Source organism: Chaetura pelagica, unplaced genomic scaffold (genome assembly GCF_000747805.2).
Source record: "Chaetura pelagica isolate M959 unplaced genomic scaffold, ChaPel_1.0 scaffold591, whole genome shotgun sequence".
Lineage (NCBI taxonomy): Eukaryota > Metazoa > Chordata > Aves > Apodiformes > Apodidae > Chaetura > Chaetura pelagica.
In genome coordinates, this window is record NW_009951959.1 from 13,330 (window position 1) to 32,427 (window position 19,098).

Consider the following 19,098-nt stretch of genomic DNA (forward strand, 5'->3'; position numbering starts at 1 on the left):
GTTCGCTCACTGTGGTGTGTTGCAGATGTGTTCCAGCAGCCAAATCATCTGTAACTTAAACTAAACACATACATGACTCTCAGCCTGCTCGGTGTGCTTAGAAAGGAGCAGAGGGGAAGAGGGCTGTTGGGTTAGCTGCCTTTTCCCTAACCTGTCTGTACCCTAACTGAAAGCACATGGAAACCCCTTGCTGCTTGAAAAGTTACAGGTCTCAGTGGTATTGAGTCATTTGACCTTTTCCAAATATTTTCCCCTGTTGCAGACAGAGAAACTTCAGGAGGGATGAATTTCCAAGAGTGGTGAGAAGAGTTACCATGTGGAGAGGCTCCCAGATCTTGCTTAGGCTCTTCTCCTCTGCCCTCCCCTCTAGTCATTTCCATGACCTTTTTTGATACTCCTGGGATCTGGGGAAAGATTAAAGTGACCTATGATGTGGAAAGAAGAAGATAAGAATCTCCAGAGGTGGATTTTTCATGTTATTTACAACAGACTCACTGGGCAGCTTGTGCAGGGCTGTGGAGAGAGGTGGGGGTGTGATACATCCAATGAGTTGCTGGGTGGCACCGGGTCACAGTGACCTGTGAGTAGGGCAGAGGTGGGAGGCTGTGCTGCCAGCACCCGTCACCCGGCCCAGTCCCAAGTCCACTCCAGTCTGGGTTGCAGGTTCTCCCACAGCTTGGTGGGTCTGGTGGGCACTCCCAGGGCTGGGACCCCCCTCCCAAGCTGTGAACCACTCCCACCACATCTGCCCAGGCAGGGGCAAAGCACCCTGGCTGGAGGGGCATCTGTCTGAAATCCTTGAAGACTTAGCGCTCTTAGGAATTCCAGGCACTCTGGAAAAGGTCCAGGGGATCTGCTTCTCTGGGATTTTCTGGTTTGTTGGTTTTTTTTTTGTCATGCAGGCAGGTACCCTTTTTTCCACACTTGCTGTGCCCAGGTTTGGCATTAAGCCTTGGATGTTTTTGTGACTGAAGTTGTAGCTGTAAATTTCCTTTTGCTTGTTCCTTCCCCTCCCTTTGTAAAGTCTCTGACAGGGCTTCTGAGGATTAGACTCACCCGTTTCAGTTTACAGTGCTGTGTGTGAAAAGCATCTATTGTCTGGGTGTTTATCACTCTCCTGTTGGATTACAGAAGTTTGTCCTTTGAAAATACATCCCAGCCAGGTGTAGGCCAGGCAGGTGCTGTGTCTTCCTGTGAAGAAGTACCAGAGTATTCCTGGAATAGCATTAATTTGGATACTTGAAATAGCACAATTGCCAGTGAATTCAGTTGCCTCCCAAGTATCTTTAAAAATAGCAGGCACAGGGCAGTAGGAATGTGTTCATGGCAACCGTTTGTGTGAAGCAGATGGGCTGCTGCATTTTGTACCAACCAGTTTGAAGCTTTTTGGGGGTGTGTGTGAGTGTCTTTGTTCCTAGAGAGATGATAAGCTCATTGGGAGGCTTCGGATCTGTGGATCAGCACAGGCAGGAGCCTGGATGTCCAAACGAGTGCCTAAAGCTACAGACTGGTGCAGTATGTACCTGCACATCATTGGTTATCACAGAAGAGGAAGAGTTGATTAAATTCATACACCCCCCTGCTTACAGTGTCAGTTGGTGTGGAGTGACAGCCAGATGCTCTTCTCGGTGCCGATGGGTCCCTGGCTGCGTGTTGGCAGCGAGCACTGCCAGTGTGTGGTGGGAAGGAAGTGGAGAGCCAGGTGTTATCCACAGACTCCTGACACTTCATCCTATGTTGTTCTGTTAGTGTGCCAACAGTTTCACTCTGGTATTTCTGGATTTGAAGGAGGGAATTGTACTCTGAAAGCCCCTGGCTGACACTAGAGGAAAGACTGTTTTGCATGAGTTGAGCAACTCTGAGGACATTTTCCCACCTTCCCTATTGCCTTCTGAAGGCACCTCAGACTGCATTTCCTTTGAGACCATGCTTTTCCAAGCTCGTGCAGCATTTCAGCTTGGTTTTCTGATCCTGGCACTTTTGCATAAGTTGGAACCAAAGAACACAGCCTTCTGCAGCACAGCAGCTGTTTGCACGCAAGCTCGACCTGGGAAGAGCTGACCCTGTTAGGGTGGTCCAGCCTCAAAGTATTTTGGTGCTGTAAGCCTGAACAGAGAATATTCTTAGCCTTGTGATTTATTTTTTATGGAGTAAGAGTGAAAGGCCACTTCCTGCAGTGCACTTTGTGTGTGTAAAGCTGCATCCAGAAAGCCAAAGGAAATGCTGATATTTGGGGAGCCACCTCATATGATAGCTCCCTGTGGACTGAAGTCAGCTTTTGTGCAAGTGTGGCTCTGTCATCCTGACGTACAGACCTAAACTTGCTTGCTTTCCTCAGCTGGTGGGATGCAAAGCATTATTGTGTCTTAGTGGTACACAGAACTTTTTCATTTCTGTAGGACATACAAAATGGGGGAGAAGCTTTGCCCTGGCGACATGTGGCTGGTGTTCTAGGTTCAGAAACCTTTGTGAAAGAAGCTGCAAGTCATCCCACCTCTAAAATGCAACTGTGTTTCAGTAGTGAAAGTCAGAAATCAACTAATTCACTCTCCTTACATAAATAGTCACTGGGTCTGATGTTGCAGGGTCCTTCAAGTTCACCATGTTTAGCTCTTTCAGACTAGAAAATCTTTAACTGGGTAGTCAAGGCTAAAGGACTGATCCAGCCCAGTTGAGATCTACATCTTCATCACTGTCTGATGGTAGGTAACTAAATAGTTTCTTCTACAGTCAGTGGAGGGAAGAAGACTAGCTGTAGTGAGAGTATTGCTGGGTGTGTTTTGCCTCTTGATTTGAGCAGGATTGCCAGGGTGTAGTGGAGGAAGGAACTTCTTTGCAGCTCTAAACTGTTCTCCCAGTTCCATATTGTAGGACAATGCATGTTTGGCTCTGTCCTCTGTTACAGCACATGGTCTGATGATGTATTTTAAAAGTGGGTTTGTTGCAAACTGTCTGAAAGGGTAGGCTTTCCCTATGTATTCCTAATATATAGGTCGAGAGAGTGAGTTTTAATGCTCCAGAGCAGCTTCACATGCTGACAACTTTCTTTCCTGGCTGCAGTCTCAGCAGTGGGCTGGGGCTGTTAATGGAGGAGAAATTTGAATATAGCGTCTAGAAATCATTTGCAAAGAAACATAACCTAGTTCAAGGTAATATTACTGCATAGTGTCTGCACTGCTTGCCTTCTGAAACAAAACTAGAGAGCAAAGATGAGAAAAGGGGGTTTCACTCCAGTGGTGTAACTAGATGTAGGTGACAGTGGCTGGAGCAGAAAACAGTGGCTGAGGTTTAACCTCTGTCATGCTGAGGGCCTTGGAAAGGAGTAGTGCAGCACTGCAAGGTCCTTGGGCACAAACTTGGCATTTGCAGAGCATTTCTTTCACCTTTCCTGGGCTCTGGCTGCTCCACCTGTGGGGTCTGCCTGGCAGAGGCTTTGGGGTGGGTTGATTTGCTCCCTGCCAGACTCTTCCTGTCACCGGTCACTGCTGGGGCCTGTCACAAGACAGAGAGTTACGTTAAAACTTTCCTGCCACGGGGGCTGCATCCTGTTGGGTAAAGAGCAGCCTCTCCTCATGCTCTGCCTCCTGTTCCGCCTGCTGCTGCTCAGGCAGGGGCTGCTTTGTTGATCAGAAGCTGGAACCTGGAGCTCTGCGACCGCAGCATCAGGAAATGTGCTTGGATGCAACCAGCTTCCAAACTTCCCCCTGGGTGCTCAGGCTGACCTGGCATTGCTTTGGCAGCTGATTCTGAGCAACAGCCTCATCTGTGCCACTTCCTTGGCTCCAAAAATTACTCATTGGAAATTAATGCTCTACTTTGAGGCTGAGGGGGCCCTGTGGCCCTTTTCATTGACAGGGTGGCAATGCTCCCATCTCTGGCCAAGGGTAAGGGGAGGCAGAAGGGGTGCCCCCCCTCTTCTCTGCCCTTTAAGACATGTATTTACTTCTGAAATAGAGGGAAAAACCTAAATGGCTTCCAGTCTGTTTATTCTTTGTGCTCTTGAGCTGCCATGGGTGTTGACTCTAGCTTTGTAGCTGTATTTCTGAGGAATTCCTGCATGCCTTCGGGGGCCTGTGGTCTCCCTGCACAATTGTTGGTATTTTAATAGGCCATAAGTTGCCAATGGCAAGTTGTCCTGGTACCAGTTTCTAGATAAATGAGGTAGGTACAGATTTATTTCTTATTATTATTTTATTGCAGGAAGCTACATCTGGTAGTGTTTCAGGAAAGAGCCCAGCTTCTCCCTCACATCAGAAACCTCCCTCTCTTCAGGGCACATCTGCACGTTCCCAAGCCTGAGGAGTGGGATGGTGAGCTCTGGAGCATCCACCTGTGCTTGGCCCCGTGAGCTCTCATCCGTGCAAGGACCAGCGGATGTGGCTCTGTATGTGGCCTCATTTTTTCAGACAGGATACGTTCTGCATCCTCTGTGGGCTGCTGGCTCTGTGCTGGGCTTGCAGCCTGCTCTGAAATGGCTGGGGAATTATTTTGTAGCCATGGCTCGTTGTGTAATGAAACCCAAGGGTTTAGTAGTGCCCTGGACCAACGTTAGGATCTGCTTGTTTGTTCTGTAACAGCCTGTGACCTCATATCAGTAATCCCTGCTGTAAAGGTGGTTATTTCAGGTGGCTGGATGTGTTACCCCATCTCAGTACCAGCTGCTTACCCTGCAGGATGAAGCTTTCCTGTTTGTTCTTGCAGTTTGTTCCTATAATGCATTTGTGCACGTGCTGGGAGACACGATACTTGTTGCTGTCCTAACTCCAGTGGTGCCATCATGGCCTCTGGTACCACACAGTGAGACTCAGCATCTCATCTTAGTGCCTGGGCTTGGAAGGCACTTTCCACTGGACAAACAGTTGTGCCTGTGTTTTCTGGATGAACAGCCTTCTTGTTTGGTGTAATTTTAATCTGATGAGCAAGGAAGGGAATTGTTCTGCAGGATTGAAAATTGCTGATCTTCATGGAAGTCATTTTCATGTGCTTTTCATGAGTCTCCCATGGAGCTCAACTGATAAGGCTGAGATGAGGAGAAAATCAAGGAAATGGGATGGGGTTATGGGGATGAGGAAGAAAAGGAAGCACTTGGAGAATAGAGGATTGGGAGGAGGCAAGTGTGGAAGAGACAGGATGTTCTCAATAAGCAAAAGCATATAGTCTGCACAATGGATGCTTTCCTCATGGATAGAAAGTAGCTGAGCTGGCAAGAGAGCAGGATTATGCCTTTCCCTTGGCTAAATTTATTATACTTCATTGGTGAGAGGAGGCCTTGAAGGAGGTCCTGCATTGTAGTAGGAGATGGGACTGTGAAGCTGAAAATACTTTTACAGCTGTGTGCTGTATTCTGAATAAGAGATGAACCTTGTCTGTTCAGCCTGAAAGCACTGAAGGTGCTTACATGGGAGGAAGGGAGAGATTGTAAGGATTTACTGTCCTGGAAGGGCTGGAAAGCTGCAGCACTAATTAGCAATTTAGCTTTAGAGACCTCCAGAGACCATCACCCCTGCCTGTTGGTAGGGTTGGTAACTAGCCTGAAATATGCATGCTGCAATCAACAGCTAGAGCTGGAAAACATCCTTTTGGGAATGCTGCTTCCTAGAGCTGCATGTTTGGCTGAAGGAGACAAGTCCTTTCTCTTTTGGCATTTGGTGTACCAAATGTAGAAAACAAAATTTAAGGTCTTGTTTAGTGCCTTTCAGAAATGACCAAGCTATATGCTTGAGTCTGGCTTTGCTAATGGAGAAGCAGATCAAGGAACCTCAACCCTGTGAAAGGGATGTGGCCTCAGGGCTTCAGTTTGGGGTTGTCACATACCTCCACTTCTGCTTCCAGAACATAACTTGGTATGAAATTACTGTGGCAAGGTGTTTCACTAATGGGTATTGGGTTAATGATCAACAGAACCTCCCTCAGCCAGCTGCCACACGAAAGACAGGTCAGCATATGCCTACCTGGAGTTTTCATTCCTCCTGAAATGCAAGTGCTGAGTGAGGAGTCCAGAGGTTTCCAAGTGCCTTGCTCTCTGTCCAGTCACTTTTCTTTCCAGTTCATAAGGGATAATATTGCTCATCAAAATAAAAATGTAAATGGCTAGGAGAGGGGGAAGGAAAGGCTTGTCTGGAAAAACTTGGGCTTAGAGAATTTTTTCCCCCACCCTGGCCTTGTATCAGACTTTCAGGCTTTGTCCACACTTGAAACAACAAAGTTGAGGTGGGATGTGATGTGATTTTTCAGAGGATTTTTGTTCACATGCATAGGCTGGGGAGAGGGTTGCCAGCTTGGCTGTGCTTTCATCCTGCTTTTTCTGTTTCTCTTGCTAGTTCCTGTTCTTCCCATCATCACCCAGGCTGTGCCTGCGTGTCACAGAAAATGAGGGAGGAATCTGTGAGATATATATAATTCAGCAATCTTTCCAGATCTCTGTTGCCCTGGAAAGGAGCAACACTTTCAGTGTTCACACTTTGAGGCTGATTATCTGTACCAAGTCAGCCCCAGCTAGTCCTGTTTCCAGGCTGAGCAGTAAGGGCTGCTCAGGAGATAGTCTGCCTGTCTGTGGTACAGATTAATTATGCAGTAACCCCTCTGTAGGAAAGCTCTTTTCCTGGCTTCTGTCAGCGGCCTGTGATGTTTTATCTCATACTTTGGTAACACTAGGCAATTGCATCTGCATAAATGTTGAATTCCTTTCAAGAACAGTGCTGCTCATCTCCTGCCTTCAGTAGCTGCAGTGCTCCTTGCTGCAAGGGAAACTCTATGGTGCAGTTTATTTCCTATAACTGTTTCTTATATTTGCTGCCTTTCTGCTGTGTTAGATACCTTTTTTTTTTTTTTTTTCTGTACTAGAACTAGGTGGTTGGTCTCTTCTGGTCACTGTTCTCTTTAATGTCTGTTCTTTCAAAACAAACCTGAACGTTGTCTTCCCTCCAGAAGCAACGTGTTGGCATCTCTCCAATGTCATTTGCTCTCAGCAGGGGAGAATCAAGGGAATGTGTCTGAATACAGCTGGCAGTGACAGCCACAGGGCAGGTAAAACTGATCCTCAGGTACCTGCTCCTGGCAGCTGAGCAGTGGGAGCCCATGGTAACATCTCCTGGGGGCTTAATCAGCACCCACTGCTGTCACAAAATGCAGAGCTCACCCATATTCTGCTTTTAACCAAGATGCAGTTCATAAAATTACCTTTCTCTGATTAGGACAACTTGCATCATGAGATATTGGTCTTGCTCAGAGAATTACGTTCATCTGGAGCTGTGGTTCCGGAGGAGCAAAAGCAGCTCTGTCTGCTCTTGGACCCCTTTCTCTCCCCTCCCCTTGCTGGCTCTGGCACCGTAGCATAACACCAGGTCTGACACACTCCAGAGCTGGGGTAGAAGGGAACAGAGAGCTGGGACAGGCAGGGTCAAGACATCCCAGCCTTTCACCACCAGTATGGTGATGAGTCAGGGGGCAGCAGGCTTTCCTCAGCTGCCTTTTTTCATTTGCAGACCTCTTCTGCTGGGTTTCTTTTTGCTGATAAACCCTTACAGTGATAGATACTGATGGAGGTTCAGGGAGAATGTGTGTTTAAAACCAGGGACTTGGTTTGCACTGCTGAAGGGTGCCCTTATAGGGGAACCATCATAAAACACCTGTGTTCATCGTGGAATGAAAAAGCTGTTTACATATAAAGGGCTTGATCCTGGACTATTGTGTTGGTTGTGACTAGATGTGTATCGTGTAGAAGTGACTCACAGAGGAACATGTCTAAGCACAGCAGGGTGTTGTTACCTTTTGGGTAACTAAACCTACTCTTAGCACTAGGGTTAAGTTTATGCAGCTTATTTACTGAAGGGCTCTACAGTGTGCTCGAGCCAAATTGCAATGCTATTATATCACATGGGATTAAAGAAATGATTCCAGAAATTAAGCTCATATGTAGGTTAATTTGCACTGAAAAGGCTTCTCTGAAACAGCTGTATTGGCAAACTCTCCTGGTTGAAATGGGTTGATACTGGTGAAAAAAGGCCACTTAACTCTTCTGGCATCTGTATGTCCTCATGTGCCATAAATCTGCTTTGAGGCCAAAAGATTTGCCACTTTATACATCACTTGAATTATGGATGTTGTTCCTAGTCTTGTGTCAATTCCCTTCAGGGTTTCTATTTTCCTCATTTTCTGTCCCAGCAAAGCCCTGGAGTATTGAGCTGATACATGTCTTGATTTCTCTCATCTCAGGGGTGTGTATGTGGATTTTTTTGTCTTGCAAAGTAGCTTCCTTTTTTATTTATAAAAGCATCTTTCAGACACAGCTTTCTTCCACTGTGGAGTTGCAGCCATCTCTTGGACCCTGTGTGGCAGGGATATTATCAGAGTTCTCTTTGCTGGAGTTTACATTGCTGTCTCTCTTCACTAGGAGTTCAAATTTAGTCAGCAAAAGGCAAATCTGGAATCTTTCAGAATGACAGCTAACACTTAGGGGATGAAGAAAGTTTATAAATATATCAGCAACAGATAATCAGTGCATCTTCATTTTACATCCACAGGCTGCCAGGAGTGAAAAGGCTTTCCAGGCTACAGTGTGTTACAGAAACATGCATTGACACTGCAATACAGTGGGTTAATCTACTTTAATCTTGTTAGCATCTGTACAGAACAAACTTTTGAGGTTTTTTCTGAAGCATTTTTGACCTTCTGAAGCTTTAGTTCCTCTATCTGTTAGAACTACAGGAGAAATGTTAATTGTGATTTGGCCAAAGGGCAAATGGGCCCTGGGAGAGTCAGGGTTTTTTTCCCCTTGTTTTAAGTTTTGTGTTTTTACTGTGCAATCAACTTGGTAATGACCCTGACCATCCCCTCCCTCTGCGTCCTCCATCCTCCAGTCACATGGGGGTCTCTCAGCTCGGGTTTGCTCATCCCCTGAAAATCCAGCTGACTTGGCCAGAGATGTAGGAAAGAGTTTGGGAGCCCTTCTTGGTTAAATTGTCCCTCTGCCACGTTCGTTCAGTTGTGTTTATGCCCAGAGTTATACCAGTTCTTCTCTGATCTGCAAGATAACACAGAGCAACCATGGGAGCTGGAAGAACATCTGAGACAGGCTGCAGAAGGCAGCACCAACCTACAACAACCTGAGCCATGGTACCTGGAAGGTGACCTGGGCAGACCCAAGGGAACTCTGTGCTGCGGGCCCGTTTGTGCTTTGAAATCCGTGTGAATTTGCTTGTGAGAGGAAAGCACTGGTGGTGGGCTTGGCAGCCTGGCACGTGGTTCATTCTTGCCTAATACAGCTCTAACGTAGTGTGTCAGAACAATAGAAGTAGGAGTTGGTGTGGTGACTCAGTGCATGATCAGAGTTCAAAAAAAGCAAATGCGTCTTTCAACGTTCAATACGCACGTTATTACAGATTTGTGTTTCAGTCACTGAGTCATCTATCCAGCTATTCCTTTCTTTACACTTAAGAGTTTGGTTCTTGGCTTGAGATGTTTTGGTCCTGGCACACACCCCTGGCCTCTGACCAAAAAGAGCTTGTGCTCTGTAGATGTGGCAAGAAGTCCTTGGATATGTGCTGCTTCGGGTTGGTCTGTCTTCAGCACAGGGTGTTATAGTAGATGTATTTGCACAGCATTGACTGTTACAGTCCCTGCTTGTCCTTGTTTTCCTGATGCCCAGCTATTTTTCTCTGCTTTGAGATGCAAGAACATGAATTATAAATCCCTCAAAGCAGCCTGGCTCTGCTGGGCTTGTCCTGTCTGTAAAATGCCACGTACATGTCCCTTGCTGCTCTGCTGCAAATCTGTTAGAATTATTTTCCCTTGCCTTCTCCCTGCTCCACCCTTCCTTACCCTTCCAAAACTCATCTGACTTGTTCTATAGCTTAGGTTTTAAAGGGCCATTATTCTGTGACTTTCTTGATATGGCACAATTTTTATTTCATTGTGCAATTTCTCCTGTAGCACTCAGTCACCAGCTCCATGCTGGTTTTTAATAACTTCCATTGTTTCTCATGGTATTTTAAACATAGCTCATGTTAAGAGGAGCTTAGAGGTTTTAAGATTTAGATCCAAGGTATGGTTTGAAAGTTGTTGTTTGTTTTTTTCTATAATAAGCCCCAGTGCTAGGTTTTAGCAGCCCTTGGATGTACTGGAGACTACCCAGAGCAATGATCTGGAGCAGATGAGATGGACTGCACTGGAAAGCTCTTGCTGGTGGGACATTCTGCACAAGGTGCAGAATTTCATGTCTGTCACTTATAAAAGACACATGTCTGGGTGCATGTGACTGCAGTCCAGGCATAACTGAATTACTGCCTTTCAAAGAAGCTGTTAATACACAACGAGGAATGCTGGTGCTGGAGGGTTTCCTACTGGTGATTGACTGCCACCCCCTTTTTCCAGTAAGTATTATCACTCCCTGGCTTGTGCTGGTGGACCTTTTATCAAGATTGATCTCTGCCTGGGAGGGAACTCTAATATGCACTTCAAAAGCTGTGCTTCTGCGGAAATTGGCTTCTTCTGGAAATAAGGTTAAAGCCGTAAAAAGTCAATCACTTGCCTGCTAGATACCAGCTTATTCTTAAGGAGGATTTCTTAATAATTATTTGTATCCTGTTTTTATGTCATGCTCACCTTCTTTCTGCTCCAATTCTTTCCTCACCTACCTTTCACTTGGTGCTGTCGTCACCTTCCCTCCTTGTCCCCCAGTTAAACAGTCTTGATTGTTTCTTACTCAAGTTTATGCAATTAGCTTTTTCTTTCCTGGTACAGTTGCTGCTAATCCTTTTTCCTGTATTTGGCTCTTTTCCAGTCAAACAGGGATCATGCAGGCTGTGCTGTCAGCTGCCTCAGTGGAATCTGAGTTTCCTGAGCTGACTTTCCCCTTCTCCTCCTTCCCTGTTTGCTCTTCCCCCACCTCCCCAAGTGCCAGTGAACATCAAGAGTGGATGGATGGATGGATGGATGGATGGATGGATGGATGGATGGATGGATGGATGTCCATCTCCTGGTGTGAGGCAGAACTAAGCAAACATGGTGAAGCCCTCCAAAACTGTTGGAGCTGGTCTTGTTCTCCCCAGAAAATGCTGGGTCACATGAATGCTTCATTCTAAAAGCCTTGGGGTTCAAATTTGGCAGTTAGAGAGCTCCTGTGTATCTCCCCTCCAGTGCAAAAGAAGAACTAAATTATTAGGTGTAGCCTGATGCAAAGAGGGAGATGTGGGTAGGTGTCTGTCTCTGTCATTGGAATGGGTTTCCTGGGAATTTAGAAGTGAATTTTTCAAGTAGGTGGTGGATGTGATGACCTTACTTCTGAACCCTTGTTTAAAACACTTGCAGTGAAACATCCAAGTAAGATTGGCTTGAAGTGACAAAGGCTTGCTTAGTTCTCTTAGTCACACAGTCTGCATCATCTGTCTCTGAGCCATTTTTCCATCATAACTGCTAATGTCTACTACACAACAACCAGTGCTTGTCAGCTGGAGAATACAGAGTTGTTTGCAGTGGGGGAGACATCCAGCTCCTTGGGTTGGCAGTTGTTCTGTTCAGTGATGTAAGCCCAGTCAAAACAGAGTCACTTTATTGTTGAGAGCTTCTCTCAGCCTCTTCTGTTCCTCTGCACAGGGAAGGCAAAACCCCTCTGCGTAAATAACGTGCCATAAAGCACTTGTACACAGGTTAAACTGTCTTGGATTTCCATGCATGATGTATCCAGCTGGAGTTTATGATCCTGTATGGTGTTCCCCATGCTGTGTCACCCCTCATTCTTGGGTTATGTTTCCACTGAGCTTCCCAGCACCAGCTGCTGCATCATGTTTGCCTCTCCTTCCTACCTGTGTTTGGCCTGCTTGAGCTTGACAAGATACAAAGGCTGGCAGCCCAAAGCGGTACATTTCCATTCATCAGTGATGCTTCTTGTTTGCTGTTGATTTCTCTCCTTTTCCTTGCTAAGCATCTGGATGGCAAAGCCTCAAAGCTGCAGTTTTCTTTAATAATACATATGCTGCAGTGGAGTCCTGAGCCCAGGCTGTGGGGATACCTACAGATTCTGGATGGTGTATCTAAACGAGCTGATGATGGAATGAAGACCTGCTTTCTTGTATCTGTGATCACTCACCTTTGTATTTTCTGTGCTTTATGGACAGTGATTAAGGGCCTCTGTAGCAAGACCTGCTGTGTTTGTAGGACGATACAAACCTTGGTGTGCTTGGAGTACAGAAATGTGAGTAGTGACCACTGACCTGGGCATCTTAGAAAGTCAATTTTAAAACTGTTTTTTCAATGATTTTTTCCTTGCCCTTACCAAAGGTCTCCTACAGTTTTGCACTAGATTACCTGGTTAGAATAGTAACCATCTTCTCTGAAGCATAACACAGGGTTGTTCAGGCTTTGCCAAGGTAAGAGAGTGCCAGGGATCCTGCTCTAATTCAGCCTTCAGGAAGGCAGGGAATAGATGAGGCTGTCTTAGCAGTGGGTCTCTGCAGCTAAAGGCAGAGCTGCATTAAGAAATGCTGTAGAAGATACATAATGTTGCCCTTCAGATGCAATCAATCAGCTGAAAATACTTGATTTTTAGTTTTTCTCTGTGGCTGCAGGGATTTGGCCTGCACCCCTGAGACTGTGTCACCTTCCTCCCCAAAAGATCCACTGCTGGAGTAGAGTGCTGGGGCTCCTTTGAGAGCTGCATTTCAATGCATCATGCTTACATGAATCTGAGCTGGGGTTTGGCTCCTTGGCCTCTTTAAAATGGTGTTATCTTTCTGGTGCCTTATCAGATGGAGATGCTGCTTCAGTGATGTTGTGCTCCTTGGAGCTGTGGTGAACCAGTGAGGAGGATGCAGAGCACAGGCTGCAGCAAGCAGGCAGGAGGATTAGTTCAGCTTGAAGGGTCTGACACAGATCCACATCTGCAAGAGGGGGGACAGTGAGCATGTGGATTGGGCATCAGAAATAGGAAAGCTTGCCCTCCCCCTTCCTGTAGATGAGAAGGAGGAAATCTGAATAAGAAGCTCTTTGTCTGTGCTTATCTATTTACTGTCTCATTTTGCCTGAGGTTTTCCCAGATCTGTTCCTGTGCATGTAACATCAGACTGAGACACATTGCACCACTGAAACAATTGGATTAAAAAGCTATTTGTTGTTGTTGTTGCCCTCCCAGTAATCCTGTGGCCTTTTAATGATGCTTTGTACTTTAACTGTCTTACGTGTGACTACTGCCATAAAGTAAGAGGGAAACATCTGCTTTTCTAAGTGTCTCAGCAAGGCAAAACTGCTTCATGGGGTTGTGTGTTTGAAGCATGATACCCAGTTGGGTGCAACTCAGTTTGGAGTTGGCAAATAGAAGTTTTAATCTCTGTTTGGGTGTTTCCTTAGCTGGGTTTTTCATGTGGGACAGAGGCCCACGACAGCCCAAGATAGCATGGGTCATGTATGTGGCCTTCTAGAAGTGTTTGCTTTAGCTGACTTGCATTTATAGTGAGCTTTGTGGCTTTCTGTAACAAGAACTACTCTGTCCACAGCATTAAAATCACAACTGAGAAACATGTCTTCTCTGAAATCAGTTTGATCAGTTCCTCTGCCTATCTCCAGAGCTGTGTGTGAGATCTGAACCCTGAGAGGCCTTGCTGGCTCCACCAAGTACACAGTTAATTCTGTAACAGTAGGTAAACTGGTGGGTCACTACTGTGCATCATTCCCATTACTTGGATTCATCCCATGCTCTGGTGAAACATCATCTACTTGATCTTTTTCTGGTAAATAATCTCTCAAGGGATAGAATGTTCAGAGGGGTGTGCTGCAAACTGTCCCTTCTGGCTGATCAAGGAGCTGGAGGCAGGTGAGCAGCTCTGGGCTTGGAAGACCCCGGGAAGCTCTGTCTGGAGCTTCACTTTTCACCAAAGCTGCTGCAAGGTTGCACTGGTTTATTCCGAAGAGGTATATTTAGGTCTAGAAGAGTAATTACACAGCTTTGAATAAGTCTGGAGTCAGAAGAGGGCAAAGCTTCTCTTGGCAGAGATTCAACCTTCACGGAGACTTTCTGCAAAGAGGCACAGGCAGCTTTTTAAAATAAAACTTCTGAAGACCCATTGAATTGGCACCTAGTACCAGGCATTGGTCTGATCTATTTCTGGTTCTCCAAATACAGGGTGAAACTTAAAATTAGACACTTCTGGTTTTAAGCTGTTAATTTCTGCTTTGCTTTTAGGTGCCTTGTGATTAGGATGGAAGGGAACACCTCCCAGTGCAGCCCTCACCACACTCCTTATGTGTTTTTGGCTTCTGTGTGAAGGTTCCTAATTGTACATCAGAGAATATTCTAGGGCTAAACACAGGACTGCTCATCACTGAGTACACTTTTTTTAGCCTCCCCCCCCCCAATTTTAGTGTTCTCTAATTACCAGCCTAACGATTGCTTGGTGGGAGGTGGGAAGTCAAAGCCCGTCACTGCCCCACATGCCTCTTCTGGAAATGTGGAACTCATTTCTTAGAGCTTGGCTTGAAACAATAGTGCTGTTGCTTGATTGTTTAACGATACAGACCCAGCCCCTGCCCTTAAAAGCCACTCTTTAAAGTAAAACAGAAAGTTGAAAGTCATTGTTGAAGGATTGTGAAACTTGTGACTGGAAAGCAAGTCCGAATTTAGCCTTGTCAGCTCCTTTCCACCCTGTGCAGACTATTCCAAAGACATAAAAAGCCCCAAGCTACACGTGCACCTGCAGCTCTGGTTCATGTTTGCAATGCTGTGGGCAACATAACCCCCCCAAATCCTTTTCCTAATCCCTTGCACCGTGTGGTATCCACAGCAGTTTTGGGAGGCCAACGCACATCCTTAATAAGAAGCAGAATGCCTCTTGGAGCTTATGCTAACAGCACATGAGCTCTGAAGGAGCTCTATTACCAATCAGTATTTTTTGCTGTGGTTTGAAGTGATTAGCCTTCATTGGACTTAGCAGCATCCAACAGATGCTTAATCATAGCTGCATTGTAATGTGAGGGAGAATTCCTGAGTCAGGGAACTTGCTGCTGGAGCAGTTCTTGCCGATCCTACGGCTGAGGCTGCAGGGAGCTGGGTGTGTGTGGTGGGTGTTGGGAGCTGGAGCTTCATCCCTTCAGTGTTCCCTTCAGACAGGAGCTAGAGCTCTGAGTTGGTGAGCAGGCTTTGCAGCCATGGGCTGTTGTTCCTGTCTGATCTCAAGACCACCCGCTTGTAGCTGCCTCCCAGGATTCAACTTGAAGCTCTGGTGGTGTTAGCAGAATTAGCATTAGCCTTGATCTCCAGCAGTTCCTTTTTAAGGACAACTAATGCTGCTAAAATATTGGTGCTTCCTGCATCCCATGTACTCTCCTTGCCTTCCTGAAGCACGTGTGCTTGCAAGCATTTTTCTATCCTGTTTAATTCCTTTTTTTGTGTGTATCAACGAGTTTTCCTTAGTTAGGTCATTTGAAATAACTACTCTTAAGGCAGGTTTAAGGCACCTCACATTTGAAACACAACTTGCCTAATTTGGCTGTCTCGGTGAGTATTTTATTATAGGCAAAGCCATTTTAAAACCTCTAAGTGTTTCTTCTCCTGCCTGAAGGAGCTGGAGTGAGTTGATTGGAGCAATGAGAACCAGATCTCATCTTGAATTAATTCCAGATTCGAAGGTATTTTCAGCACTTAGATGTCTCACTTTGCAGTGACTTCAATAGCCAGCCTTGGTCCTGTCTGGAAGGAGTTTAAGTTCACTGCCTTGAAGGAACTGCTGCCTTCTGTTTCCCTGCTTTTTAAATGGGGATGATCAGCCCTTACCTGCATTACAGAGGATTACAGGTTTTAGTTACTTGTCAGTTACCCCGTTTCTGTTCTCTGATGGCCTGGGCCAGCACATTCGAGTCCCACAGAACAGCTCAGAGGACTAGCAGAGACCTCCTGGGTCAGGATCCAGTCACTGATACGTGTCCTGTGGGGCTGCAGAAGGGTTTGTTGGGCTATATTCCAGCTGCTGCCCTTCCTTCCCTGGGGAGTTGAGGCAGTACCGAGACTGATCATTCTCCCCTTTGCCACTGATCTCTTTGGCTCACCCCGTGCTGGGGCAGATGGTGGGAAGCCTCCCTTTCCCTGCTAAAGCAAACAGTTTATCTGGTGCCCTTGCCCCTTTGTCCTGTTCGAAGAGGAGAGATAAGAGATGCAAACTTGCTAGCTCATAGCTGTCCAAGTGCCTTCCCTCCCCCTGGCCTCATTACTTTGAGAACTTAATTGGCTGGAGGCCAAGCTCTGAGCCATAAATGGATCAGGTCCTGCAGAGGCTCAGTGGGGACCCAGAGCCTGGCAGAAGGACCCACACACCTTGTTTCAGGGCTCCTTTGAAGGGTGACATCCAGCTTCCCCTGAGGGGCTCTGCAGAAGGCAAAGCTCTTCCTGAAGTGATTCCTGCTCTTGGGAAGGCTTCCTCTCTTTCTCCCACAGGCTCAGGCTGTGCTGGAGCCTTGTGCTTCTCCCCTCACCCTTTAGGCTGCTCAGAAGCTGTGCAAAGCCACCCTGTCTCTGCCTGAGACTGCTTTATGGTCTGAAACCCTCCCCATGACTTGAAGCACAGCCCTTGCTTGGTCCTGGCTGTGTGCACCCCGGAGCATTTTCACGTGCACTTTTGTCCTCCTTCAAGCTGGCTGTCCTCACTGGCTTAGTCCCAGCATAAGAAGCAGGATGGCTGCCTGGGAAGGACATCCAGAACACATAGCACATTTGCTGTACAAAACAGGCTCAGTGTAGGAAAATAAGCTTGAGAACCTTCAGCCCAGTTGGGTTACAGAGGTTGGCTCTGTCCAGGCTGGACGGTGAATGAGCTAAACCAGCCGAGCAGGAAATGTCAGAGAGCTTGGGAGAGTTTTAAAGGCAAATTTTGTTGATGGGATGATTAGTCTTCCCTGCAACGTAGGTGGATTTTGCCTGTATTGGCTAATGAAAAGCTTGATGCTAACACCTTCGTGTGGTGCAGTTTCAGGTGGTGTGGACCAAGCTGTGTTGTAGAGGATTTTTGCAGGCCAGGCTGCCCCTCATTGAAAAAGATACTTAATACTCCAGCTGGATTGGGTTTTGTACCTTTATTTGAAGAACTACTTATTTTTTTTCCCCCTTTGCATTCTTATAGGGAGGAAGTTCAGGAGAACTGTGTCCGCTGGAAAAAGAAGTTCACCTTTGTGTGTAAAATGAGTGCCAACCCAGCCACGGGGCTCCTGGACCCTTGCATCTGCAGAGTGTCTGTCCGTAAGGTGAGCACCTCACTCCTGCTTCTGGCAGGTACTGGTGTCAGTTACTAGCTGGTTTTTTTGTCAGCAAGAATTGCATGGATTGGGGTGGGAAGGAAGGATTGTTTGAGCTGGGATGTGACTCAAATGGAGTCTCTCTTTCTCCAGCAAGGGTGCTTGATGGAGCGTGGGAGCAACCAGGGTGGTGGTAACCCTTGAGAAACAGGGGTTTGTGAAGCAAATTCCAGGGCTGAGTAGTGACTTTCCCCCCCTGTTTCCCTAGCATATGTAATAGCTGCTTTTCCTGTTTGTTTTGTCTCCTGTTCTAGGAGCTGAAGGGTGGAAAGACCTACTCAAAGGTAAGAGCACAGAAAGGACAAATGTGGCAGAGGGGTGATGGTCTTTTCTTCTCTTAGTGCTTTACACCCATGGGAAACCAGTGGCTGCTGTGTGAAGCAATTTGGAGAGATGATGATCAGTTCTTAGTCTAAGCCTGAGTTAAATGATTTCCCGAAAACATTGACTTGCTGGGACAGCATCCAGATTGCTCTGGATGTGGATTTGAGACGGGGGTTGGGAAGATGATCTGCATGTCCTCAAACTTTGGGGAAGTTCTGAGTCAGATGTGAACTCTCTTGGCTTCTGGCAGCATCTCTCTAATAAAGAAACACAGACTCCAGCTCTGTTCTCCAGAACACAGCAGCCAGCTGGGGCTGGGGCAGGCACCTCACTGCCTGGTGAGCACAGGCAGAGCTGCACAGCAGAAGTCACTGCCTGCCACAGCACAGGAGGCACTAAAGCAAAACCCAAATGGATCAGCAGGGGTGTCAGTTTTAGTTTGTTCTCCCCTGTTTTCTTATTTGCGCCATGAAGGGACAATGGGCCACCCCCTTCTCCTCTTCGTGCTGCATCAAGAGACAATGTTGGCTTAGAAGCTGAGCTCACACAGAGCCTGAAACCATGTTTGTTTGAAAATGAGTCAGTGCTGCTGGTTTCTAATAAACAGATGTGCGGGTCACGCACAACCCTGTAAGAATTTCTTCTAATCAATATCCTCCCTGAGACCACAGAGGCAACTGGCTTTGCTGGGTGAACTGCACTCCTGTGCCCTGCTGTGCTGTGTGACAGGGGACAGTGTTGCTGCCCACACTGTTCCTTTTTTGTTGCTAAGTAGGACATGGTCTCTAGGGCTATCAGTTTCTTTTTCACTAATTTCATGCTGGGGAGAGGTTATTCCTCCATGTTGCAGAGCAGTCTGGGGAGAGCAGTGTAGTTGGAGGAAGGGAGATGCCTCTGAGACAAAGTAAATGCATCAGCCTGTTCCTTCCTCAGTGTCCATCCCCAGGCTTCCCACACTACTTGTAAATTCAGCATTAAAGGAAGCCTGAAGGCATGACTTCATGGTGGACTTAACCTGGGCTCTTATTCAGGCCATATTCTAACCTACTTCCCTTTTACTCAGTCTCCAGTTGTGGAGTTAGTGGCATTTTGAGAGACATCTTGTTGCTCCACCCCAGAATTAGAAACCAAAGCTCAATTGTCCTCTTGTACTTGTCACCTCTTGGGCTGGTATCTTGTATGGTCTCATGTGAAGGAGACAGATGCATTCTCCTGGAACTCAGCAGGAGAGGCCCTGCACATTCTGGCCTCACAGAGGTGAGGGATGTCACACCAGACAGGGTGGTTAAGCCTTGCAGTCTTGCCCTATGGACCAGGCTTGTTCCAGGCAGACCTGACTTGGGAATCCTGACGTTCCTTACAGAAGCCTGCAGTGTATGTTCACACAACGACCTTCCCATTCCAGTCAATGAGTCCTCACCTTTTTCACCTCTACTCATTCAGCTGAAAACGCCTCCAGTTGTGGCAGCAGATGTAGAAGAAAACGCAGCTTGTGAACACCCT

The 19,098-nt window shown here is 46.7% G+C and overlaps 1 protein-coding gene across 1 annotated transcript in view; it reads left to right on the plus strand.

Moving 5' to 3' along the window:
* The window catches only part of FAM102A (family with sequence similarity 102, member A), a 31,920-nt gene that overhangs the window by 2,396 nt on the left and 10,426 nt on the right, over positions 1-19,098 (plus strand). The window contains exons 2-3 of the mRNA XM_010000533.1: positions 17,100-17,220; positions 17,526-17,555. Of these exons, the coding sequence (XP_009998835.1) occupies positions 17,100-17,220; positions 17,526-17,555 (151 nt within the window). The remainder of the gene's footprint in view (positions 1-17,099; positions 17,221-17,525; positions 17,556-19,098) is intronic.